This window comes from Argentina silus (genome assembly GCF_951799395.1).
Source record: "Argentina silus genome assembly, chromosome: 9".
NCBI lineage: Eukaryota > Metazoa > Chordata > Actinopteri > Argentiniformes > Argentinidae > Argentina > Argentina silus.
Genome location: NC_139663.1, coordinates 15,679,275 through 15,706,911, shown reverse-complemented (window position 1 = coordinate 15,706,911; position 27,637 = coordinate 15,679,275). Strand labels below are relative to the sequence as shown.

Below are 27,637 nucleotides of genomic sequence, written 5' to 3'. Positions count from 1 at the left end.
ATGCAGACATGGTAGTTTGCCATCAGTAGGCACATCCTATATACATGAGCACAGAAGAGATTAATCACCACTACACCCCCTTTTCCCCAGACTACAGAAAAAAGGCCTACAGTACGCCACTACTACTATCACTGAATGATATGACGGTATACACGTTACTTGACCTCTGTGATGGACAGAGCCACCGTTAGGGTTAGACAACATGTTATGTCACTCTTCTGACGGCGTTATGTAGTCCTTATGACAGAGGGTCCAAGGAAAGTGTCACCGATATGACAAAGGGACAGACCTACTTGTGTCTGACCCATGGGTCCCCCATCAGAGGCCTGACTGAACCAACAGGACATACACAACCCAGAGACCCATAGAACCGGTACATGTACAAACCATCAACCCCAAACTCTCTGGTTAACTGTCACTAAAAGCCTGTTGGTAATACTTGAGTTTTTCTTTAAAATCCAATTTGCATAATATTGCCAATAGTTTTAAAAACACAAATCCATAAAAAGTTAAAATTGGTTTCCAATGGGTGTGGAGGGCAGGCAGACTGCTCCCAGCCAGATGAGGTGATCCCCATCAGAAATACATCAAGAGGAGCTGAAATACATTTCTCCTGCTTCTCTCTGAAAAGGCGAGTTGGAGGGCTGTTAGAATAGGGTGATTATAACCCCAAGACACCATGCCTTTTCCACTCCCCAGACTGAGGCCATGGTATGTCCTCCTTTTAGAATCTCCCTATTATGTGTCAAAGCAGACCCTGCCGACCGGCCTTTCACATTCTCACACACAAACCCCTTTTGCTCTCCACCAAGGGTCATAGGTCAAAACATCAGAAAAAGAGCTACACATGAACATCTCTACATCACAGGCGTTTGTTTCACAGCTTTCAGACCCATCACACAATGGTACAAACCAGGCCACAAAGAAGAGCGCTGAGGTGGAGAGAAACGTGTTCTCTTCACCGTAAAGCACAGACCATCCCACACGCCCCCATTTACAAGAGGCATAACCCTTTAGAACGAACCTTGTTATAAATACACATCACTCGAAAGAACAGAAGATGACTGCTTTTCATTCCAGTCCCATTTTCACATTGGAGACTGGCATCTCCCTCTTAACATTGAATGGTGGGATTTGGAGTCTTCCAGGACCCAAAATGGAGACCAAACGGTCCCTGATTACACTAGCAAAAAGACTGCCGATTCCCAAGACGTGATAGGTGTCTGTAGTGTCATGATTATTAATTTGTTTTTCCTTCCTTCCATAATAAAAAAAAAAAAAGAATAAAAAAAAAAGAAAGAAAGAAAGAAAGAAAGGAAACCCAGACCTTTCTCTGAGAGACAATTCAGTTCACATTCTCAACCCATAAAAACAGCAACACAGAGAGTCTGTGCAGTCAGACGAACGCAGCCGGTACAAACAAGTTTTAATCAGCTAAATTACAAACAAATAAAAACAGGAAAACGACAGTTAAGTAAAGACACAAGGTCGAGAAGAAAGCGAGTTCATGGCTTAATCAGCACCACAGTAGCACTGTTGGCCGGCTGTGCGTGCGTTTGTGTGTGTGTGTGTGTGTGTGGGGGGGGTCTTTTTTTTTTTCATTGGGGGAGGGAGGGTGCAGAAGAAGTGGAAGAGTGCAAGGGGTGTTGGGGCAGGTTGGTGTGCCCGTCGACGTTGTCCTCCCTGGCGAAGATGAAGGTGGCAGGTGACTCTGTTCTGGGTGTGCCAGGGTGGTTAAGGCAACTAATATCCTCCCCCCTCCCATTTCTCCTCCCCAACCCCACCCCCCCCCTCTCCCCGTCTTAAGCCAGACATCCTCTGACAGAAAGCCAGAGAGAGAACACGGCCGATCACTCTCTCATACGAGTGTGTGTGTGTGTGTATACATCTCCACCCTTACACCAGTGTGAACGGGAAGCTCCGCTGGGTTCAGTTGATATCAACGGGACGGAGAGTTACAAGTGTTCTGTTCTGATTGGTTGATGTGAAGTCCTTGTCCTGGCGTTTTGATTGGCTTCCTTTTTGTTTTGATAAAGAGTCCTGGTGTGTGTGTGTGTGTGTGTGAGATGAGGGGGTATGGATTTGGCCGTGCGTTTTGAGCCCCTCCGTGGTGTGATGTGATGGGGGGGGACGGGGGACGGGTAGGGGACTCATCGAGGGGCAGCGGACTGGAGGCCACTAGGGGTGACGCGCGAGAGAGCCTGAAAGAGAGAGAGAGAGGAGAGTTAGTACAGGACACACGTACGTACATAACATGGTGCACTCTGAGTGCTTTTTTTGAGTGTAAACAACACAATACTTACAATGTCCTTAATATTAAAAAATCTATTGGTCACAACACAAGAATACAATTGTCAGGTGCATGTGGGATTCTTATGAGAAGAGTGCATTCATTGTGCTATGACAGATCTTTAACATCCCAAGTCCCGTTCTGCAAGGGTCAGTGTATAGACTACATATTGCACAGCACAGGACTGGGTGGGGTTTTAGAGGTGGTACCGAACAGGTACGGGCAAACCCTCAAATATTTCTCCTGAATATTTGTTCTGAACTTCATTCTTAGGAAGATTATACACAGAGGCAGGCAAGCGGAAAAACACCCCTACAGGAACAACGGGGGTTCAATCCCATGCACGGATCATTGTCTCCTCCATTCCATATGCAAATGAGTAATTAATCTTTCATGGCCTGGAATATTCATGAGCTGGGGCTCGTGAAGGTACAATGCTAAATAGAAAGATAAAACAGGGGGAAATTATTTGGTCGTGGGGGAAAAAGGGGATTTAATATTCTGAACACTGCACGTTGCAAGTTCCAAGCTTCAGAAGCAGGAGTCGGATGGGAAGGCTCTGGAGGACTGTGGATGACTGGTGCTGTGGAACAGGCTAGCCTGCCTGCAACGTGGCCTCTGACCTCTAGAGGGCGAGGGAGTTGTGAGTGACAGGAGGAGGAACAAAAGAAGTCACCTCTGCTCCACGCACACGCTGTGTAGTGTAGGCCCTGTTTGAGTACTGTTGAAAAACATTATTCTTTCTTCCTTCCTTCCTTCCTTGAGGCAATCACAGTCTGTTCTAGGAGTGAAAAGCAAGGTCATCATTCCATCAATTTCACCTGTCATGTCAGATCTGTGATGGTGTTAAGGAAGAAAGGAGGGATGCATTTATAGATTATTGGAATCATTGTTCTACACTGCTGTCACGCTTTTCCACTGTGGCGCATTAGATCACCCTTCTGTCAAAGACAAGACTTCTCTTAAAAAGGAACCAACTTGTGCTGTAATTGTGTTTTGCCATACATACAGGATTCACCTTCAATGGCTTAGGTTGGAATTTCATACTCATGAGTGTTAAACTAAATTTCACTCACAAAGACAAAACAATGAGACTTCTATAAACGTGCATTAGGAACATCTTGGTAAGGATTGTGTTGCGGGTGGGAGGACAGTCAAGATGAGCAAAACAGCATGCTGGAGATCTGTGAGATCAGGCATCAGGCCAAGCCCAAGCATGGAATGAGAGGAGCACACACACACTCGCTACCTACAGTAGGCACTGTGTAATTACTCATACACCAGTAACACACTGCAAAGACTTCCTCAAAATAGAAGCCAACTCATTCAAAAAGGAAGAAAACACACAGGCAGGGGGCACTGTAGAACACAGAGCAGCACAATCACCCAACAAACATTTCCCCAGATGAGGAAGAGCTGGGGCTATTTCTGTAGAAAACCTTCTAGAGATGCAATGCATACAGCAGATTTAAAAAAATAATATATATATATATATATATATATATATATATATATATATAAAAATAATAACACAAGATATTTAAATCAGCATGTGGCCTCTTCTGTAGAACATATGGAAGTTACAATAAAGGTAAACTTGTAAAAAATCTGCTTCGATAGACTGCACTTGTTCAAATCTTTGCACCACTACGTTTTAGTAGGAATGCATTAACATGACAATGGGACACAATGCTGTAGTCTTCAGAGTTTGACAGTGGGGAAAGTGGAGTCGAGAGAACTGAACAGCCAAGTGTTCAGCTCAACCTAGAGGTGAATGCAAACAGATGCTTTGTGGTTTTCAGGCCCTTTCAAAAGGAAGCAGGAGGTCGATAATGCACTCCATTTCCTCAACTCTCACACATAGACCGTGCAAGCACTTTCTGGAGCATCAAACTGAACAGGGCACGTGGATTAGGGTTTTTTAATAGAGCAGATGGACTTTAGTTAGTGGATTATTGCTGTACAAACACAGACATCTGGTAGTGCCTGTATGACACTGCAACCCAAAGCCATCTGAGAGCTTCCTAGGACCGGAGGAAATGTGTTCTCTCCTAAGGAGATTCCATTCCACTCTGTCACTTCCAAACTGCCCACTGCTGGGGATGCATCCAAATAGTCTTCCTTTCCTTCATTGACACTCATCTGAAAGAATTTGACAGGTCATGATGGAGGGGACCTACTGTGAACCTGTCTACTTCTTTTAGATCAGTGCAGACGAAATGAATGAGGAGAGGAAGCCACTTGAAATTGTTAAGATGGAGGACATGTTTCTACAGGGGTTGGGATGGGGATAGGGTTGGAGCACCAGTCTTATCTATGGTGGTGGTGGTGGTGGTTGAGATACAGAGAAAGGAGGGGGCACAGAGGGCATACCCACACTGATGCCTACACCCAAAATCAACCCCTTACCCCAAACCCATAGGGCACTTGTATAGATCTGAGAGGACTGTGCACAACAAGGCAGAACTAAAACCACATTGCTTACTCTATACCCTGCCTTCCTACCTATTCAATTCTCTCAGATCTAGGCCAGGTTGGAATACTCTTTAAATGCATCCTTCCTCCCTTCCTTCCTTATTTCCTTGAGGAAATGACTGCTCTGACATGACTTGATTGGTCGAAAAGCAAGGTAGCTGGGAAGCTTGCTTGCTTGACCAATCCAAATCATGATAGGTCAAGTGTTGATGAGGCAACTTCACATAAGGGAGGTAGGAAGGATGCATTCTTTAAGTATTTGAACAGGGCCCTATACTTTGCCTAGGAGGTAGGGGGCTAGTGGTCCATTTGGGATTGGGCTTGTCACTCACCCGGTGCAGCCCTTCACACCAGGACGTGTCGAGCTGCTACTTTCCCAGATGATCGAAGGGAATGCTATTCTGAGTTGGGCGGGGTAGGGGTGGAGGAGGAAACACAACCATTTGTGAGGAATAAAAAAAGAAAAGAAAAAAAAAGAAGAAAAAAAAAGACTAATTTGGCAAGCACATTCTAAAAAGGTGCTAAAACCAAGACATCTAAATGTCAAGAATGCCTTAGACAAAGTATATATGCATTACATGAAGGTTGAGTGCCTTTGAAAAAATATATATATCATATCAACTTAAACTGGAACCTTTCCCATTGATCACATTTATGATCCTTAAGACACCAGAAACCAGTAAAGCCTGGTACTGTGGTTGTTTGTTGTTTGCCCCTTCATCTGAGGCCTGAGTTTATCTCTGACACACACAGCTACAAAGCTCCATCCGTCATCATGCCAACAGCCAGCCAAGCCATATGGCATTACCAGTTACCCACACGATCATGCCAGCCTGTGCAATATTAAGACAGACGCCCAACTCAACCCCCAAGCTCTTACCCCCTACACACTTCTAGTAGATCTGAAAAGATCCGATGGGTGTTATCAAAATGGCAATAGCCCCCCATGAGTAGCTTGCGTAACATTGCGCAACACCCATTGAATCCTCTCAGATCTGTAAGAGGTGTGTAGGAGTGGGGGCTAGGGGTTGAAGTTGGACTGAGCAAAAGACTTCGCTGTAGCCATTCCGTTGCTGAGTCATAAAGCATGTTTGAAGTACAGTCCCTGTGCCCCACCTACACTTTTTACTGCTTAACCGCATCAACAGAAGGAGGGTGTTAAGTGTACCCTTGAGCATTATGAAAACTGAAAATGCTTCACATTCCTACGTGTGGACTCCCTTTTGTGGAGAACTGTAAACGTGTCAAGGGTAGAGGATGCACAGGTAGAAAAGCTTCAAGGCTAAGCTGCCTATGAAGCCGTGTTGACCATTCTTCCTTGTGTGTGCACTGAGAGAACCCTGATGAACTGCTTGTTAATGAGGGGCACAGATTACCTGATCGATAAATCACCTCAACATCAATATAGAGCTGAAAATCAACAGATCCTTACTATTGAGAGATTTGTAAATCTGCACCATGCCTTGTTCAGGCCGAGCCTTGCGACCTGACAAAACAATGTACCGCTACACTGTGAACCAAAATAAAGTATTCTAAAATGTGTGTGTGAGAGATGGTAAAGGGTGTGTGTCTCTCACCTGTGAGGTGGACATGCGGGAGGTGTCTTGGCGTCCTGTCAGGTCAGAGGAGGAGATGTTGACGGGCGCTCCGCGGTGCAGGCGCATGCTCACCTTCCTCTCACGTTCCATGCCTGGGAGAGGGCACAGGGGTTAGACAGACAGACAGACACATTAGATATTGCATAGAGAAAAAAAACACAATAACATAGCCTCAGCCATCGTCAACAATTGACTACATGGTGAGGGGCTTGCGTCAGGTCTCTGAGCAAAACTGACTGAAATGTAATAGTTACACGACCTTGGACAATAACAAATAAAAAAAATGGACTGATGGTAAGAAGTCCTCAATACTTTCAGGAATCTCTGGTAGTCTACCTTCAGGTGAAGCAATTTCACAACCAAGCAATAGCTAGGGGCCTATGATGAATTGCATTTTAATCATAAAAGGAGAGGCAACAGTGCTTCACGCTCAGGTCCATCCACCTACGACTTTCCATGCCTGGTGAACTTTAATGAGGCTTTGAGAAAGCCTGGGTCTGACGCACGTATGCCTCACCACTAGCTCTGATCATAGGCCTGTTTTAATCAAGCTGCCATTCTGAGTGTGATTACTCCACAGTAATTTCACACTACTGCCTTGCTACATGCACAGACGCTGACACACAAATTTGCACTGACTGAGGGGGCGTTTGAAGGTCACTGTATACAAGCGTGTCGAGCGTGTGTGTGTGTGTATATATACTTTCACACACACAAATGTGAAAGTGCGCATTAGCTGGCTGTTAAAATTACAGAGGATGTCAGGGTTTGACATCAGTGTGTGTGTGTGTGTGTGTGTGTGTGTGTGTGCAGCGCCCCCAGGCTATGCTTTGCAGAAAAGCTCGAAACACGTCAAATGTATTTGTGTCGGTGAGGTAAGTCTGAGGGGTATGTGAGGTGCGTAGGCATGCTAACCTGAGTGTGGGAGGTGGTGATGAGGGGTTAGGGTTAGGGGATCGCCATGACAGCTCATTGTAACAGGGCTCACCTGTGTGTGAGGTGGGGGTAAGGGGTGAGGGGGCAGCAACGACCTCCTGAGTTGCGCGGGGTCTCCCGGAGCCGGAGGGCATCCCCCTGGCGGCAGGAGTTCTGCCTTGCCGAAGTCTATCTTCGCGATCTCTCCTCTCCCTCTCCGCATCCTCTGCTGCCCTGTTAGCGCCCTAGACATACCAAAGGCATTGTTACACATTAGACCACACTCAAAATGGCTACCACTGCTGCCATCTTGATCATTTACTGTCACACATGATATAATATAACACATATCAGAGAACCTTAATATCCTCTACCACCCCACCACCATTTCCTTACATGTCAATTAGGTCTGAAGAAATTCCCCAGGCGGGAATAAATCTATCCCAAACTCTTCCCTTTCCTCCTAACCACCAACTGTTCCCTATCATTTACCTTTATTTACCTTTCTTAAGTCACTAACACAACTATCAGTAGGCAAACATAATGGCTAACACCACTATCACCGCCACACAAAACCATAAAATGACTTGGTGTGATTACATGCGTCTGGGACAACGGCTGGAGGAATATCCATCTGATCTCAATGAGACTAATCTGGTTACATCAAGGTTGAATACATCTCTCATAGGGAAGAGGCACACTCACAAACTTGAGCATGTTCCAGTCAAACACGTAGTCGTAGGAGAAGCCTTGTCTGTGGAAGAGGTTTCTGAAGAGCTGCCGGAGGTATGAGTAGTCTGGCTTGTCGTCGAAGCGGAGCGAGCGGCAGAAGTTGAGGTACGTGGCGAACTCAGCTGTAAGGGGGAGGACGGAATGGGTCAAAACAAGGAAGAGTACATGTCTTCGACTTAACAATCCATTTTTACTAATGTATTGGATTGGAACACTCCTTGACAAATCAACACATTTCTAAGGGGGTCCCATGAACAGATACAGAACAAACATGGTATGCAAAATCTAGTTTTTTTGGACCACAGACCACCGTCAACTTTACAGACAGACTTTGGCTTTGACCTACATGGGTATCCTTTGCAGAGCACTTCAATGGGGGTGGACATTTTCTTTTCGCTGATGCGTTCGTACTTCTGCCTCTTGGTGGCAGCCTTGAGGCCCTGCCAGGGCAGAGAGCCCAGGTTGAAGTACATGAGGACATAGCCCAGAGACTCCAGGTCATCACGCCTGGACTGCTCTGTAAGAGAAGGGGTGACAGGGGCGGCAGAGAGTCAGGATATGCATGGACAAACAGGAGCTAATGCTAAGACTAGGCTAAATGCTAATACTAAAAATAACATGATTCAGGTTTAGAAGAATATGCATTCACAGCTTGAAAGTGCACCGGAAAAAACTGCAGGAATTGCGTGACGCAATCATGTCATCATGGACCAGAATCTCAAAGGAATGTTTCCAACATCTTGTGGAATCAATTGAGGCTGTTTTGAGAGCAAAGGGCCCTACCCAGTATTAGTATAGTGTTCCTAATAAAGTTCTCGGTGAGTGTATATATGCCTGTGAGAGATTTTGTGTAGCACACCGATTCCATGGTGTGTAAATCATGTAGTCTAAAAAGTGTGTGCCAAGTTATTTTTCCTCCGAGTGTGTGTGTCTTACCTATCCCCAGATGTGTGTTGATGGAGGCGTAGCGGGCGGTGCCTGTCAGGTTCTTGTTCTCGCGGTAGGGGATGTGCTGATGTGTGCGGGCGTCGCGGTACTTCTTGGCCAGGCCAAAGTCGATGATGTAGACCAGGTTGCCCTTCTTGCCCAGGCCCATGAGGAAGTTATCGGGCTTCACGTCTCTGTGGATGAAGTTCTTGGAGTGGATGTACTCGATTCGACTGATCTGAGGGTGGAGGATGAACGAGAGGAGAACTAGCATTAGCTTGTTACCCAAGTCAATAATGGGTTATATATCCCACAATATATCAAAGCCAACATAATAAACTTCAATACTCCGGAGACCACGAGAATGGTTCAACAGGAAACGCTCCCACTGCCCATGCAAAACACACTCAATGCAAATAGGAAACATTGAGGACAAAGAGGTCCTTCTACACTAGTCTTTATGGTCTGAGTGATACTGCGTCATATGGGGCTTTATGGCATCTATGGAAAGCAACATGGATGGCAAGAGCAAGAGAGTCATGCCATGTTCAGACTGAGGGCGGCTGAGGCCAGGCTTCCTGGCATTTCAAAAGGAAGCTGAAGAACAGAGAGCCTGTGGAGATATATGGTCCTGTGGAGATATATGGTCCCAAACAGAGACATTGATTTAGCGTGTGGACGTCGGCAAAACTATCCTTCATGATACCACCAACATGGCACTAACTCACTCCTCCCCCTCCCCTCCCCCCCTCTCGCACTCTCACCATCTGGTCAGCGAGCAGCAGGACAGTCTTCAGGCTGAACTTGCGGGAGCAGAAGTTGAACAGGTCCTCTAGGCTGGGCCCCAGAAGCTCCATCACCATCACGTTGTAGTCCCCCTCCGCGCCACACCATTTTATCGTAGGGATGCCCACTACAGAGAGAGAGCGGGACAGAGCAATTATAGTTAGCCTATAGCACAGCCATTTTACAGGCCAGCTGATTACATTATGAAGGGGCACATTATTGGCTAGCAAGAAGAGCCACTCCAGACCAGGCGAACTAAACAGAGCAGCATATTGGTCAGAAGGTAAAAATTTAAAAAAGAAAAGAAAAAAGATTTGAAGGAGCTCCAGGAGAGAGTGAGGAGCTGAGAGGAATCCAGGCCACTGTGTTACATAGGCAACACGCCATCAAGGCACTGGCCTATTTTGAATGCAGCTAGACAAGACACCTCAGCTGGTGGAGAGACAGAGACACACACACACACACACACACGGCTGTGAAGGTGACCTTCACTCTCACACAGAGCTAAGGAGGGGGGAGGAGGGAGGACAGGGGGAATAGGTGGAGGGGAGGCCATTTGATTCATTTAGGGCCGAGATGTAATACAAATCAGAGGAGGTCAGCTCATATTTACCAGGCTCTCAAGGCTTGGTCTCATCAGAGACAAGGGGGAGGAGGATGAGAGAGAATAGGTGAACGTGTGTGTGCGCGTGGCAGAGAGAGCTCTGAGGGAGGCTATAAACCATACACCACGCCGACAGGCGACCTTGAAGGTAGTGTGTGCGAGTGTCTGTACGTATGAAATCGATACAGGGCGTCTCCACAGGACAGCAGATACCCAATTAGATCCCCACCACAGGGCAGTCTCTTTCCTGGCACAGAAAGAGAGAGAGAGAGACAGAGAAAGAGAAAGAGAGAGAGAGAGAGAGAGAGAGAGAGAGAGAGCCCTCTGTCGAAGCCAATGCCAGAGCCACAAACCTGCAGGAGGCCAGGGGTGGAACCATAGAAAGGGAACCATTCCCAACTCCATGATACAAGAGACTATTGCCTGCTCCATTACATGACAGCTCTATCTACAAATCTAGCCCTGTGGAATAGCCCAGGTCAGGGTTTTTCATAGTAGCACGGATGACCGGCAATAGGCTTCTTGAGACGCCTGGAAACTCGGGCGGGTAATTTTGGAGCAATTATCTTGTTTTAGCTAGGCAGATGGCCAATAGTGATGAATCAAAGGTTTTTATACGGAGAAGATTGGAGAATCAGATCATGTACTACATTTGGGGACCATATTCTGCCGTCTCAGTTTCAAATATCTAGACTGTTAGCTTGAACCTATTCAGACGTTATAGAGTAGAGGGTCACAGACAGCTGGTATAGTAGTCACGGCAGCTGCTGACGTTGCGCCTAAAGCAGGGGCCACCCTATGCTTGGCATTTTCAGAAAGCAAGGTGCAGTATTCTGGTGCTCAGCACTTTAAACTACACGTTCTCCAGGTCAGCTATTTCCTCACACAGACGCACACACGCACGCACGCACACAGCCAAATATATCCCCTAGACTGGGTCATTCTCCATGCATCAGCGAACCCTCCCGGTCGCCTTACCAACACAGAGTGCGGCACATTTATAGCGACTGTCTGCTTCTGAACAGACATTTTTCAGCACGTCATACTGATCACCTAACTAGTCTAGTGACTTACTTACTAGTTTTGACGGGAGGAGGTTATTTGGAGAGGTAGAGGAAAGATATACAGGCTAGTCAGGCCAGCATATAGGCTAGCAAATGGTACGGTAATCTGTACCCAACTACCCCAGAGTCATATATAGACAATCTCTATCTAAGGCTCTGCACTACAGAGGCTAGGCTAAAATAGCTTCAGTTCCCTTCCTTACCAGTGAATTACCTATACAAGGACTTGAGTGAAAGCAATGGGTTGCCTTTCAGTAGACAGGTTTAGGGCATTGAGTCTATGCAGAGACGAAGAGAATGTGAAAGTGATAATGAAGAGATGCGGTGCCCCCGTGCCCCCCCCAACACACACACACACGTCTGCCAGTGTATGAACACATTAATATTCATGTGGTGGCTGTAGGCTGGAAAGGATGGAGGATGGCGCCCCAGAGAAGAGGAATGCAGAGACTCCGCCCCTCCCCCACACATGCCTCTTCTTCCCGTCGCTGCCCCCCCCCCCTCCTCCTCCCCCACCCCCTCTCCTCCCCAGGCACGCACCATCTGGCCAGAGAGAAAGAGTTAAAGAGCATAGAGATGAAAGAGGATGGAAGGGAGAGAAATGAACTGAAAGGGGAGACAGTGGTGAGAGAAAGTAGAGACACACTGATAGAGGGACAGATAAATTAGAGGATGGGGGTGAAGAAAGGACCTGGAGAGAGAAGAATAGGGGAACACAGGGATGATGACAACAGGGCTCCCAGGTTATCGCTCCATCCTCTCCCAATGTCAGTGCTCCCTAATGGGGTAACACTCCTGAGGGGCAGGCTGGAGGGTGGTGGGGGTTGGCACACTGTGAATGTAGGCAGACTGGAGCATCTCTGAGGAGCAAGGGAGGGATGGAGCCACACACACACACACACACACACACACACTGTGTGTAAACCTCCAGCAACTGCTGCTGGCAGATTGCCAAACATCTACTGGGAGAGAGAGGACCACATTTACTAACACAGAATAAAAAACAACACCTTTCCTCGCACAGATAAGTTAGTGGAGAACACGCATTCTGCAGGGGTTTAAAAACACACACACAGATCATGACTAGCCAGTGAAATGGCTACTAAGCAGGTCTGAGTGACCTGGGTGAAGGGGGGGGTGGATGCTGTGTGTGTGACCTCCATTAGAACAGAACAGGGCAGGGCAGGGCGGGGCGGGGCGGGGCAGGGCAGCTCACTTCTATTACTCAGCAAATTAAAGCAGACTCCCTCATCACAATGGGGATCAATAACTCACACAGGGGCTAGGTTCAGATGGCAGTCCGAGTACCAGGAGAAATGGATTCAACAGTGTGTGCGTGGATGAGTGTGTCAGGTGACGAGAGGGGAGTGTGTGTAGGGTGGGGGGGGGGGTGGGGGGGGTGTAAGGTGACACAAGGTGGTAGATGTACAGAGCATGCAGTCGGGTAGAAATAGTAGTATGTATGGTGTCGGGAGAACACAGTCGCGTCGTGGCGTGCGCCTACGGCCGTGTCATCGCGGAGGAAGTGAAGAGTAGCGCGTACGCTGCAGGGAGCACGTCGCAGCGGTGTCGATACCGTAAGAGAAGTCAATAACACCCCATGCAGATACCGACACACCAGCATGTGTGATAATAGATGTAGGATTTGCATAATGTTCTTGTTTTTTGGGGATTTTTTTTTTTTTTATACTGTGTTTTCCCCCCGCCCCTTATTCTTTGAATATTTGAATATCCACTTACTTTAGACAAATGTACTTTTTTGTAAGTCGCTTTGAATAAAAGCGTCTGCTAAATGACTTGAGCATAAATTAATAATATAATATAAGATACCGCACCTCCTCCCTGCATCATCTTGTAGATCTTGCTCTCGATGTGGAGCTGTGGGTGCTTCGTCTTCACACATTCCAGCTTTATGGCCACCTCCTCCCCCACTGAGATATCCGTGCCTGGGGAGGGAGGGAGAGGGGAGGGAGAGAGAGGGAGAGAGAGAGAGGGAGAGAGAGAGGGAGAGAGAGAGGGAGAGAGAGGGAGAGAGAGGGAGAGAGAGAGGGAGAGAGGGAGAGGTTAGATACATTCCATGGTACTTAAGAGTATAGTGTTAACTTCATCATAGAAGAGTGGACACATGAGGGGGGTGGAGTGGAGTGGGGTGAAACATTAAGCTCCAGGTCTTGGGAGTTCCAGTTCCAGACAGGTTCACTATCTAGGCATAGTGGAATTATCCCACTGGGCGGCGTGACAACGCTTCACTCATATCTCCCCACTACAGCTTCATCAAGTGGAGTATAATAATCCACTCAATTAAAGAGAGGCTTTGCCATGTCTAAGCTTGACTGATCAGGAACATTATCATGAGTCAGCGCGCCACAATCAAATACGCCCCTACGAAAACACAGCCTTGGCGTGATTAAAACCATCTCTGTTCCCATGGATAGCGGTCTGAGTCACAAGCACCAACTCATCCTCTCTCTCTCTCTCTCATCACCGCTGCTGAGTGGGATCGGCATTCATCACTCTCGTTCGGTACAACAGCATTCCCTGTATGTAATAATCCCCGTCACAGTAGCACAGCCATCAGTCACACCCACCAAACACTTCCTCTACCGACCATGTTACAAAATTGAATACATGATTATACAGTCATGCCATTTCAAGAATTGTGTGCCTGTGTGTGTGCGTGTATGTTGTCGGGTACATTGTGTGGCCTTAGGGTAATATTACAATGTCAAAACTGAGTATTAAATGGTTTGCAGCGGGGGGACCCCCCCACACACACACACTTCCCCCAGCCCCTTAGTTAGTCAATCCCCCAGTACAGCCAACACTACCACTGAGTGTTCAGGACCCACTCGACTCCCCTGCGCCAGGCACAGAGCTCCCTTCTGGCGCACAGAGTGTCTGAGGGCTGTTTGGTCGATCCACTATTTCCACCGTAAGCATGGCTTCAATACGATCATATGCAGGAGATGGTTTGTTTTTCTGTTCAACTACAGGGAATACAAAAACACCTGTCAAATTTCAAATAGGCCTACACAAGCAGAGGCCCATCTAAAAAAAAAAAAAAGAAACGACTGGATTATCACGGGACAGATCAGTGTCTTGAGCTGGAATCTCTCCCCCCTCTTTCGGGGTTTGTTCCTCTCGGAGGGGTATACAGAAACTCAATACCACATTATGTAAGCCTTTCCTAGCGAATGCATCACGCCTGCCCGCCTCCTGGAGAGTGTTGCAGTGTTTAAGGGCTTCGTAAAGAGCACTCACTAACAATCCAACATCGATTTCCATGTGTGTTACCGCTAAAATCACTCCCTAGCAGAAACACAACATCAATTCCTCCATGTAACCGATAAATCGTTATACATTGGGATTGGTGACTGACACACAGGGAGAAGGCCTTCTTGCCTGAGGCTAACACAGACACAGGCTAAATGCTAGCATTAATGTTCCAGTGTAAAAGCTCTCCATTATCACACATCCAGCCTGAAAATGACGATAAATGAGGCTCTCCCTTTGCTTAGTATTTTAGTGTTCATTTTACATGTACATACTGTTCACTGTTGTTAATACTGAGTGTATATTGTGTTGTATTCTTTTTACTTGACTTTATTGTATTCCTATCCTTTTATTTCACTGCACTGTTGAGAGGAAACTTATAATAACTAGTTAATTTTACCGTTTACAGCTGTAACCTGCGCGTACGACAAACACACTTTGATTTGACACACTTTTGGCTGTATATTAGCATCATGAATCTGACGTGTCTAGACTTCAGATCATGCCTCTTCATGCCAGACAAGGTAGGGTTCACGCACTGCAGAGCAAAAGCCCTCTTCAAACACACACCAGGCCTGGCCATGAACAATACTCAACGCTGTGGTGCTCTCAAGAGCCCCCAGTCTGGAAAACTGCCTGCCATGCTTGTGAAACACAGGCACATACAAAGAATGAAAAGAAAAGAAAAAAAATCACCTCTCTTATTCTGCTCTAAATCATAAAACAAGGACTGTGAAATCTGCAAGAATTATCTGTTTGCAGTAATCTGAAACAACATTTTTTGGGGAGTATTTGTTTTGCCTTTGTAGGAATTTGATTTGTCTGGACACATTCAGCAGGGGAGTGTTCCTCTCCTCCTGCCCACAGCATGCTGCTGTGTGTGTGTGTGTGTGTGTGTGTGTGTGTGTGTGTGTGTGTGTATCGCTGACTAGACATGCTCAGACACATTCTTGTGCATGAACACAAACAAACAGCTCAGGAACATATAACCAGGAACTAACCCGAGCCAATATGCAAATAATACACCCACAGACACACACACAGAACATAGCTGTTAACATGAGCATTGTGCATACGTGCACTACACCCAAGGCAAAAATATATGTTGATACAGAACATAAACCTGACCCATGTGCAAAGACACACACAGGCCTACACATTAATATGATAATTGTTTCTGTGTGCTTATGCACTCTGGCATTCAATCAATTCAACTCTTCATCAGTATGGGTGATCAAAAGCCTCTCAGACCCTTGTAATAATGGCATGAATACTGTATCAGTGCTGGTGTTGGTGAACTCATTAACAACACTGACTCCCTCCCACACAATGAAACAATGGCACCGGGCCATGAAAGCCCACAGGTTTGCACAACCATCATGCTGGTTTTATTTCCCAACAACAACAACACCATCATCACCACCATCATCACCACCTCCTCCTCCTCTCCTCCTCCTCCTCCTCTCCTCCTCTCTCCGTAGCTAATAAAAACTACAGGAGGAAAGCCAAGCAGGAACTCGTAACGTTCATTACACAACTCCAGGCAGAGATCGACAGAGCTGCCACCACAGCCCAACCCCCCCAAAAGAGAAAAACAATAGGCTAGGCCACACTTTCATTAGTGAACAAAGTCACGCAGGGCCATATCATATTTCTAAAGGGAGAGGGGGAGGTGGGTTCACTTGGCTTCGTGTGGCCATGGTTTTCTTAGTGTCCTTCTTTACGGAGGTCCACTGGTCTGGGACTCTGGCCTGAATGTTTGGTTCAATGCCCATTTAGCCTCGTAAAAAAACGGTTCCAAAATCAGTCGTGCTGTCTGAAATAACATGAGATAAATGAAGAGCACAGTGAGTGCTTGCCATGTATTTCAACATACCATGGCAGAGACCTAACCCCCTAAAAAAAGCCTTTTCTTGTTTCTGAAAAATAATATTAAGATCAATCAGCACCTCAGTCACTAATATATAGGCCTAGTTCTGAATATGGAGGTAACTTGTCTCGATCAATAGCCTTTCCCTCTCTTTCTCTCTCTCCCGCCCTGCCCTCCATAGCCTGCAGGCAGCTGGCCCTCATCTCTCCCTCTTCATCTCTGCCTGCTCTGGGGCCTCAGGGAGGGGAGCAGGGCTGGAGGAGGGGGGTGTGGGGGGGGGCTGGGGGGGGGGCTGGGGCCTGTCTCGAGGATAGACTGTTTGCAATCATCCCATCCATGCGTATAGGACCACAGATCAGCTCGGCGAATGCATGAATGTAGCTCTACAGCACGTCAGGTTACGCAATCAAAGGGAGGGGAGAGAGGAGGGACACCATAGTCTAGTATAAACACACACACACACACACACACACACACTCTCTCTCTCAAACACTCAGGCACACTGTCGAGCCCATGCATGCTCAAACACAAACACTAGTTAAAATGTATTGGATAAAAGCCCCTGTAACCAGGCAGTGCGACACCACAGAGTGCAACACTACGTTGGCTCTGACGCTCATCATTTACACGTGATTAAGAGACTTTCCTCATCGCATAACCACACCTTTGTTTTCATGGCATTTATAAAAAAATAAAAAAAATAAAAAATAAAAAAAACTTCTCACTTCCATTTACCAAGTGCCAGAAATACACCAGTGAAGGGGATGAACTTGGATCTGTTTGCATTGGAAAAGGAGAACCAAGAGCCAGACCGTTGAGGGACGGAAGCCAAGCCACCCGCTAATACTGGATCAGCATACTGCGAGGTGTTAGCGAGTCCGCTAGCAGATGCATTACATTACATTCATAATGTCAAAGCAGTAGCCGTAACACCATCCCTTCCTGAGTGTGTATTAGAGAGAGCGAGCGAGAGAGAGAGAGAGAGCCTGTGGTGCATCCTGATGGTCCTGGTGTTGTCATGTTGGCTTGGACACGAGGAGATGAGAATCTTATCAGCCCCTATCCGGCCCTTCTGCTGGGGGCTGGAGCCAACGCTGCAGTTTTCTTCTACGAGGCTTGGGGTGTGGATCAGGCGGCCTCGGATTTCCAGCGCAAAAGACAGGCAAGCGTAGAACACTGATGCGCGCACACACACACACACACCAGCCCTTGTAATACACATGTACAGTACATGCACTCCATCCACCCCATCAGGGGCATGACAGGGTCAATCACCCAGGTATGAAGAGCTCTGGTGTCTTTACATAAGCTCCCTAAGTAGATGAACGGCTGAATCACCACACTGCGTTGTTGCATAACGCCGTGCACAGGACTCTGAGCTTGGCTGACACCGGGAAAATGTTGCAACACCGTTTTTAAAAGACATGTTACCAACACGATGTGTTTGCAGCTGAGGCGAAGGAGGGAGAGAGAGTGAAAGAGAGAGGGAGCGAGGGAGAGGCCTGTTTGAGTTTCACTGATGTGCTGAGACATACAGTCAGCGGAGTTAACACACAAACTGTAAACACTGATGTCCCGGCGGAGTTCAACTTTCAGCTGGTTTGACATGAGCCAAACACGTGCAGAAGAGGCCTCTCTCTACACTCGGGTCGGGTCGGGGCAAAATCTATCAACAAGGCGAAATTATACACAAAAGCATATTGGCTAATTCATACAACACCACTCACAAAACAAACTGTAAACATGTCAGCGCGGGGGGAAAGAGATTACAATTTACTTTCAATATGAATTTCAGTAGTGTGGAAAGTGCTGGGCTTATCATGCCACTGTGGAAAAGAACACTTTGGCTATATAAACGAATGTGCATTTTTAAAGGAACAGCCCACGCCGATCACTACGACTTCAGCTTCATCCTAGATCGAGGTCGCAGTAAAAGAGCGGAGAATGAGAGTAGAAAAGTTGCTTTTGTTCAGTTGGCGGGGCAAGAGAAAAAGAGAGCAATGCCACAGTCAAGACGTATTAACCAACCTCCTTTCAAAGACTATGATTTCAATATTAATACCGCCAAGGCTTCCATGAAACCAATGACCATTGCACGTCGTCATGCATTACACTGATACAGATACTATTACTGTGGGGAGCCTATTCCACCAGTATCACAGGCCCAGCGGTGACCTCATCACCATCTGTTGCCAATGACAAAAAACACTACTTAGAACACAGAGTTCAGAACACACTACTCAGAGACCCTTAAGAGATTCCAGCTGCTCTCAAGCATTGACCGCCTCAATAAATGAGACCATTGCAACACATTGCGTGAATGAGCCTAGCGTGAACTTGAATTAATGTCCGTCCAACGTTGTCCACGAAAGCTACAAGGACACGTCTTTGGGGCGCTCAGAAAGATGTGTTATTTCCAATGGAGCAGGTAGGCCTACTCCTTTTGGAAAGGGGCAGAAAATGCAGCTGCTTGTAACAATACCTCTCCCCCTCGGGCAACACTGTGTGAAACATATTACATCCATCACTTGACAGGGTCTTTGGAGCTGTGGAATTCTGACATGCAGATGCACGCGCGCACACACACACACACACACACACACACACACACAAAAGAGGGATGTCAGTGAAACTTGCATTCTGAACTGAACCAAAAGGTCACAAGGAAGAGAGATTGTAATTTTCTTTAGAAAACATCAGGGAACTCAGACAAGTGCTCGAAACAAATGGAGAGAGACAGGAGGGACTTCCAAGTTCAAGCCTCCAACTAGAAACCATGAGCAACACATTGTACTAGCATGTAGTCTAGGCTATCCACAGTTCTAGCTGAAAGCTAATCTACCAAATGGACTGGACAAACACACAATAAAGAGAGCAGTCGCCACAGGTTAGATTTCACCTCTCCGCACGAGCTGCCAGCCATCTGCACTAACGTCCTTTTAGAGGACTGGGCCAACTTTCAGGTTGGGTTCTTCTAATACTCCTAAATCACCTGTGTCCTTTCCCTGCTGACTTCTGATGTGACAGAACTTGAGGTGAAAACAACAGTGTGTAGGTCCTAATACAATGCAGACTGTCAAGCAAAGAGGATAAGGGTAGGTAGCAATAAGAATATAGGGACTGACACACACACACACACACACACACACACACTCACAGGCATTATCAGTGTCCTTTATTGTCCTGCATCACTTGGCAACAGACACACATTGTGTTACCTAATAACGGGTAATGTAAACCAGGGGGGAAGACAGAGAGATTCATGGTTCACAAAAGACCAGAACCTGAAAACAGAGGAAAGCTATTAGGAGGCAACTGAAGCAGCAAATCTAGTTTAGACCACATGTGTCAAAAGCAGTGGTCTGACCAAACCAACCCCCCTAGATGGGACAAAGACCACCAGCAACCTCTTGGGCCCGTGACAAAAGAGTACCTGCACCTCTGACACGGTTTTAGGACAATGAGGGGCAAGGCTGCCTGTCAATCATGACAAACTACTGCTCCAATTCCAAATTGACCACTAGACCATAACTGTGGGAACTTGGTGTAGAAAGGCCTTGGTCTGAAATGATTTAATGAAATGTGGTGAAAATTCCACAAATCCTATTAGAGGAAAATTTGAGGCTATAGGCAAATATAAATCTGATTTTGATTGTAAAACCTTCGTCAACAGATAGACAGCAACATTATGCGTCACAAACACGACCATGTGGACAGGACATCACCACTTAATGGAGGCTGAATGAGTAGAGATAGATCAATGAAACATAACAGACCTTCCCATTTTCCTCCGAGGGGACCATGTTTGACCTGCAATTACATCCGACATGATCAAAAAGCCTACAATTACTCTGCTGTATTGACATCTCTCTGGGAAAGCCTGTTGTTTCAGCGCCTAATCCCTCTGTGCATATGTAAAGGCCTAAATAGCTGACAAATCCTCTCATGTCCCTTGCCAGTCTCCATCTCCTGATTGGATTCAACACAGCTGTCACAATGGCCCTTCATCACCTGGACAGGAAGATGGAATTCCTCAATGCCTTGGCTCCTAACCTCATCAAGCAACTTTGAAGCATTTGTCTCACCATACAACAGTGTTGCCTTATCTAAGCTGAGGCAGAAAGGGTAGCTCTTCATCCAAGCACTACTTTGGCCCAGTCTATCCAAGTACTACAAACACCACGATTCAACATAACAGCAACCTAACCTGGTTCATGGATAAAAGGACCACTAGCCTACAGCTGATAGGCAGACTGGGAGTACTGTAGACAAAGCTAGTGCAAATTGTGTTCAATGCCGTCCGATGGTTAACGTTAGTGGACATAATAACCGATGGATAATAATGACTGTCTGAAGATATGACGCTGTGTATTGGAGATAAAAGGCAAGCCTTTATGATTTGGTGTTCATTCTTGGACATGGTTTAAAAAACTATGCACAAACTACCAAGGACTGGAACCCCTCCCATTCTACTAGACAGATGCATTACACAAATAACATGCATTAACATAATCATTCAAATCAAAAAGTGTCAGGGTGAACGTGAGTGTCGTTGTCAGACATTGCACCTGACATGAGATATCACTTAGGCCTAGCCTACTGTATAATTAAGATTTTTTTAAATAGTGCTTTGAAAAGTGCCAGTGATTTGTCATGTGAATTAGAGGCAAATATACCTATTGTCGAAGTCTGATCGCTTCCAGGTATGCTATAGATTACACACTCAACTAAACGTCAGATTGTAACCCCAAACCAGAATCTACGCTGGCCAATATAATAACTAGACATGTGCTGGTTATTTTGCCGAACAAGACCAATTGCTGTGTTTAGTTTAGTCCATATTCTCAGTTATGTATCCCTAGCAATAATTATAGTACAAACTGTATACATGAGCTAAACAAATCGTTACCAATTCAGCTGGCTGAACAGCTGACGACGTTACAGCTCGGTTGGTCTTTGGAGAGCCAGCCAGCAACCATGTTATTGCTAGTTTCTGTATTGTATCATAGCTACCTGGCTACAGATATTACAAAATATCGACAACACTATGAACTGTTTTTGTTTGAAGGACCTAGCTACTCACCCAAATAAATGTCTCCAAACGATCCACTTCCAATTTTTCTGCCCAGTCTGTATCGGTTCCCCACTCGCAATTCCATGATAGACAATTTATAGCTAGCAAGCAAACAAGCTCGCTAGCTCAAAAGTCACCAAAAAAAATATCGGATGAAAGTCCAAGAAAGTTTCAGTCAAGATAGAAAAATTAACAGTCAAAACTATTCCCCAAGTAAATTCAATTTCACTCTTCTTTCTGTCTCCCCTAGTATCTCTCTCCCGGATATAGTAATTCAGTTCCTTAATCCAACAACCTATCTTTCACCATTCGTTTTTAAACACTCCTGATGTCATACAATAATAATAATGAGCTTGTTTTAAAGGTTTAAATGTGGAGTTTATGCTCTTGCTATTTTCGATACCATTCCCTCAACTTTTGCCGAGGATGAAGACGGATTTTGAAGACGTTGTCCTTGTACTTTATTTTCAGGTTCAGTCCTGTCTCTGCGGCTGCCCTCTTCCATATGCGGCTGTGCAGCAATCTGTTGTACGTCGCTGACATCACTTCCCCTACCAACGGCAGGCCACAGCGAATATCTGGCTAAGGGGGAGGGGAGGGAAGGGCTTGGGAAGGGCTTGGGGAGGGCTTGGGAAGGGCTTGCACAATAACAACAAAAGCAACGGATTGAATCAATTTCCTTTGTCCAGTCTGCCCTGTAAGCTTGCATGCAATGCCCGGTGTATTATCTAACTGTCATGTTAACAGTGAGTTTGACTCTCAAGAATAATGTTCAATGAAATATCAACCATTGTTGGACACAACCTATTAGCTTTATTTTTGATTATGTGCATCTTGGTATATAGGCCTATGCCTAATTGTAACAAACAAACCCTTGATAAAGCTTTATCAAATAGCATCTTTGTCACAAACCCCTCTTTGCTAGACCTATGAAGAGACATTATCAATCAAGGTCCACAGTTCATGGTTCCAGGGGGAGATTTACAAGCGAAACCAGGTTAAACGTTAAGCTGACCACAGGCAAAAAAACACCCTCTGTCTTGTCCTCCCAGCAATACTCAGAAACAAAACAAAGTAACAAAGTAAAAGTACAGAATGAGAAAGAAACTAAATATCTAGTTGGTAGGAGGGCCCAACTACATTTCAAAACACCAGGGAATTGTGGGGGTTTATTCTACCAAGTGGTTTTATGCAATGAGACCCTATAAATGTCGCCCATTGTCTCAGAAATGGGTCTGTGGTGTATGTCTTTGGCAGTGTGTTACCTGCTGCCCCTACCTCCCACAACCTGTGGTCACGGAAAATTTAGCCTCATCTCCCTAAATATTTACACTTCCTGCTTCTCATTGTTTTTTTGGAACTGTGTCCCAGCCCTCTCTGTCAATATCTACTCCATCCTGCTTAGCCGGCTCTGTAATGATTAACAGGATGTTTCAGAGGGCTCACAACAGTTATTGCGATATGCCAAATCCTAATTCAACCCCTAAAGGCCCTACCAATACATACTTATTGATGTCCCTTGTAGATCTGAAATAACTGGATAGGTGTGAACAAAATAAGAGAAACTCCATTTAGCCTTGCTAAAGGACTAGATAGAATTGATACATCATGGCTTTTACCCATCTTTCCTGTCAGAACTAAGGAAAAGGGGCATCAGGTTTTTGAGGAGAGGGTAGGGAGTTGATTTGGGATTGGGCATAACCATCTGCCTCACCTACCTATTTTCATTTTAATCATGCTTTTGTGTTTAGACTTGATCAGTCCATTTGGCTAAGCGGCACCATTCTTCCACGGCGGGGGAGATCTGTCTGGGCATGTTGCCGTGACGTTGTGATGACGGGCAGGGCAGGGCAGGACAGAGTGATAACTCAATCAACCTGACTGTGGGGAATTCAGATGGTCTCAGGCTCAGCATGACGTCACACTCCAGTACATGTAGGTCAGGAGGATCAGGAAAGAGGACGAGGATAGCATGAGTCATAGATATGAGGTTGGCATCCATTCAGTGGGTTTGTCTCCTTACCAGAGATAGTGGTTGGCCTTTCGTAAATCGCAGATTGTGTGGAAAGTTTTTGGTGAATCAATAGAACTTTTGAGCATATAATGACTAAACTATCCTATTTCCACCCTATATTCATACTCACCGGTGAGATCAGACTTACTTAGTTCAAAATGCAATTTCTTAATCTACAGAAGCCAATATTTCCAGTGGGCTAAAGCAAGTAACCAAAACATTTTCCACCTTGTCCTTGTCATCCTTTCATACCAACTAATGCATGAAGGTATAATGCTAGTGCCCATTAACTCACTTTCATTTTAAATATAATTACCCCTGTGTGTGACTCTATCCACCACCATCTTGCCTGGCTGCCTGGAACTTCAATGGGAATGACTTCCATTAACCGTGGCAGCATGTGACACGCGTGTGCTTCATCTGTGCTTCCCGGCTTTCTCTCTGAGTGAATTTGGATTTGGAATGATCCGTATCCATTCTGCTTCAGCAGATATAATCCCCAGAGAGTACAGCTGCCGTCTGCTTAATTCCAGTCTGCCAACAACACAAAGGGTTAAGTACACTCTGATATTGCCACAGTGATTCAATTAAAATTCCCTAATTAAAATAAAACACGCACATGCATGTGAATAGTGTACACAAGCACACACACAAACACACACAACCTGGACATAGGAACCAATATACAAGCATGATATAGAGGATTTTGTCAAAATCCATTCAGTGTCGTAACTGAAATAGAGATTATCCCCACTTTTCATTATTTATGGCATGAACACACAATACAGAGTAAACAGGTTGAGTGATCAGACAGGCCAAATATGAATATAACAGTCTATAAAAGTATTTTTCTTCAGCTTTTTGGAGTGTGTATAACCATTTTACAGGTACTAATTTAATCAGGCTGCATTGGAAGGCCCTCTACTGCATCAATGACAACTAGAATAATCATTGAATTGAATGATCATATCATATATATATATATATATATATTCCCAAGTGTATAATTTCCACACCCTTCTTTGACATAAATCTAGTAGGACATATCATGGCCCTGTTGTCCTGGGAATGGTATCCCAAGGTTATCGCCAAGATGGCAGGTGAGCCCCTCTGAGGGGGCAGAGATAGACAGAACCTACAGCTGGTGGTGGTGGAGGGGGGGGGGGGTCGAGCATGATGGGTTTCTGAAAGACAGGCCGGTAGGGAGTCATTTAAATACTCTCACATTTCGAGCCCATTGGATTATAGTTAACGAGGTGCCGTGACGCTCAGTCTTCTTGGTTGAACCTGCACTGTAAGCTTCATTTGTTCACATGCAAGGTTAATATTCATTCACATGCAAGGTTAATATTGTTTCATAGGGGTAAATATAGATTTATAGCCATCAACCACATCATGTGAGATATCTGCAATAGAAGCCATGATAGAACAATGAACCTTGAGCACTCATTATGCCTGTTTGGCCTAAAATGCATCTAATCTTTAGTTTGCATCGTTACCATCCCACTAATCTCACTAAAGTCAGACCTGATTGATGAGATTCTCGGTTCCGAGATTACCATCCCAAGCATTAGTGTTGTGTAGGTTAAGAGGGGCGTAAAAGGTTTTTCCATTGCCCTTATTCACTTTGAATGGCAGCAGTCAAGAACATGGGCAACACCTGATGTACCTCCACTTACAAAGAACTACTGCTGACATGACATATATGGGCAATCTGTAACCTATGCCTCCAGGGGTTAGCATGAAATTTGATCACCTTAGTTACGGCACGCCCACGGGCCCACTGATACTATCTGACAGTGCACTGTGATTGGCCGTGGAGGAACCAATGCCTTAAGCCATGGCAGGAGGTATCACATGGCCTTGGATTTGGCTTTACATTACATAATAGAGGTTCACTCTCTCACGTTGAAACCAATGCGCACTGCAAGCCTATTAACGCCTACCAAAACAATACGTACCTTGTTAAACCGCCTTTAAGTACTAACAGACCAGCATGCTCACCAGAGACAAACAAAACATGTTGGCCATACGTCAACACAGAATGTTCAAGTCCAGAAAAACTCAAGAAACAGATGGAGTTACTGAGTGAGAAATGTGAAACAGTGCAACAGGTTGTAATGTGGAACATATGGAGCAGTGAGTCACTGGGCTGTGTGAGTTTAGAACTTGTCCTGAGTCTCCACACCTGTAGTTGTTACACAGTTAATACACATTTATTCATGGCTTATCAGTGCTCTCTCTCTCTCTCTCTCTCTCTTTCTCTCTCTCTCTCTTTCTCTCTTTCTCTCTCTCACACTCACTCACACACACACTCACACACATGCACTCTCTCTCTCTCTCTCTTTCTCTCTCACACTCACTCACTCACTCACTCACACACACTCTCTCTCTCTCTCTCTTTCTCTCTCTCTCACACTCACTCACACACACACACACACACACACACACACACACAAACACACACACGCACACGCACACACACACACACACACTCACACACATGCACTCTCTCTCTCTCTTTCTCTCTCTCACACACTCACACACACACACACACTCTCTCTCTCTCTCTCTTTCTCTCTCTCTCTCTCTTTCTCACTGAAGATCATAAACAGAAACAGGACTGTCATGTAAAAGGTTTCACATCTTTACACCTAACAGCTCATAAAGATTTTCCCACATATGTCAGTGTACAGATTTTAAAGAGGCTTGTGATGATGGTTTGATTACCACTGCTGTAATAATATCAGTTTACCCGATTACTTCACTGAGGGCGAGAATACATTGAGATGACCTAACTTCATTTTTTTGAATCAGGCAAGCGAGGGAAATAATTTCAAGCCTGTAGGGTCTGTAAAAATCACTTCTCCTAACATTCTATTGCATTCCGGATCTCAGGCTCAACTCACATTCAGTAACTACAGAGGTAGTTACCGCCAAGAGAACATTTCTCTCTGGGGACCAAATTAACTCAAATCAGTATCTAATTCAAACCAGAGATATTAGATCTGAGAATTTCCCACAAACAAAACAGGCTGCAGATCCCTACGGATTCTTTGTCAAAAGAAGTCAAACCAAGTCCATTGTCTGTATTCATCCTGTCTGTTTCGGCAGGGAATATTCCGCACAATTAAGTCCAAGTGCCAATATTGGCATATGCTCTACATTTAATCCAGTGAGGAACATGTGTCTTTGTTTCTTTCTAAGCAACTATCTACCAGCATTGTGAGCTCTAGGAAATAATTAGTCTTGATAAAAATTAAAACATGACCAAAACACAATGTCTATCAGGGTCAATCAAAGCTAAGATTGCTTTTGCATCACCCCCTACTGCAGTTGAGATCTGTCTCGCTGTACACATAGATAGGATGAGATAGAGATAGATAGGATAACTTTACACTGTTTTCATGATCTCATTTTCATCTTCATTACCTCCCTTGTCAGCAGTCATCTTAGAGCATAGTCACTCCTCTGAGTATTGTACTATTGTAGTATTGTCCACTTTTTTCTACATTTACAGTTTTGTAAGATACAACCACATACATAGGGATTTGATGCCTCTACAAAGTAAAGCCCTAATACTATCATCAAGAGCTCACCACTGCACTCTGCTGGCAATCTGCTTCACACTACTGGCTTGAGTTTAGTGGACCGTGAACAGAGCATTGTAAAAATAGGAACAGCTCCTTGTTGAATCACTGATGAGGGCCAGTTGCTCTTTGCTCAACCTCTTCAAGATTGGAGTGATTTTCAAACACTCCTTCTGATCCTCAGTGATTGTCAATGGCAACCTTCCCATAGACTGGTTGAGAAAAGCTGCATATTCGAAGGACAACAAACCTCTAAAACCAGCATCAATGTTGAGTTTCAATTTTGTTAACCTTGCAATTACATGGACACTTGAAATCCCTTGATATAAAAGGTTTTTAAAACCACGGGTGCCATATGCCAGGGATCCATGCCGGGATTTCTGCAGAGCCGCAGACGTCTGACAGACACCGTCAAAACAGACTCG

General features: G+C 45.4%; 1 protein-coding gene across 3 annotated transcripts; it reads right to left on the bottom strand.

Annotated features, from left to right (window-relative positions):
* Nucleotides 1-1,802: 1,802 nt before the first annotated feature.
* Nucleotides 1,803-22,100, bottom strand: csnk1da (casein kinase 1, delta a). 3 transcript variants are annotated; one of them, XM_083677851.1, is made up of 10 exons: nt 21,618-22,100; nt 13,227-13,337; nt 9,702-9,850; nt 8,947-9,175; nt 8,357-8,527; nt 7,984-8,132; nt 7,352-7,523; nt 6,343-6,455; nt 5,098-5,166; nt 1,803-2,201 (listed from the first exon to the last, which is right to left on the bottom strand). In XM_083677851.1, the coding sequence occupies exons 1-9, from the start codon at nt 21,691-21,693 to the stop codon at nt 5,134-5,136; spliced, it is 1,203 nt and encodes a 400-aa protein (XP_083533977.1). In that variant the 5' UTR covers nt 21,694-22,100; the 3' UTR covers nt 1,803-2,201; nt 5,098-5,133. The 3 variants fall into 3 exon arrangements, with proteins under 3 accessions (XP_083533977.1, XP_083533976.1, XP_083533975.1); XM_083677850.1 differs by having other exon boundaries at nt 5,098-5,161; XM_083677849.1 differs by lacking the exon at nt 5,098-5,166.
* Nucleotides 22,101-27,637: the final 5,537 nt, after the last annotated feature.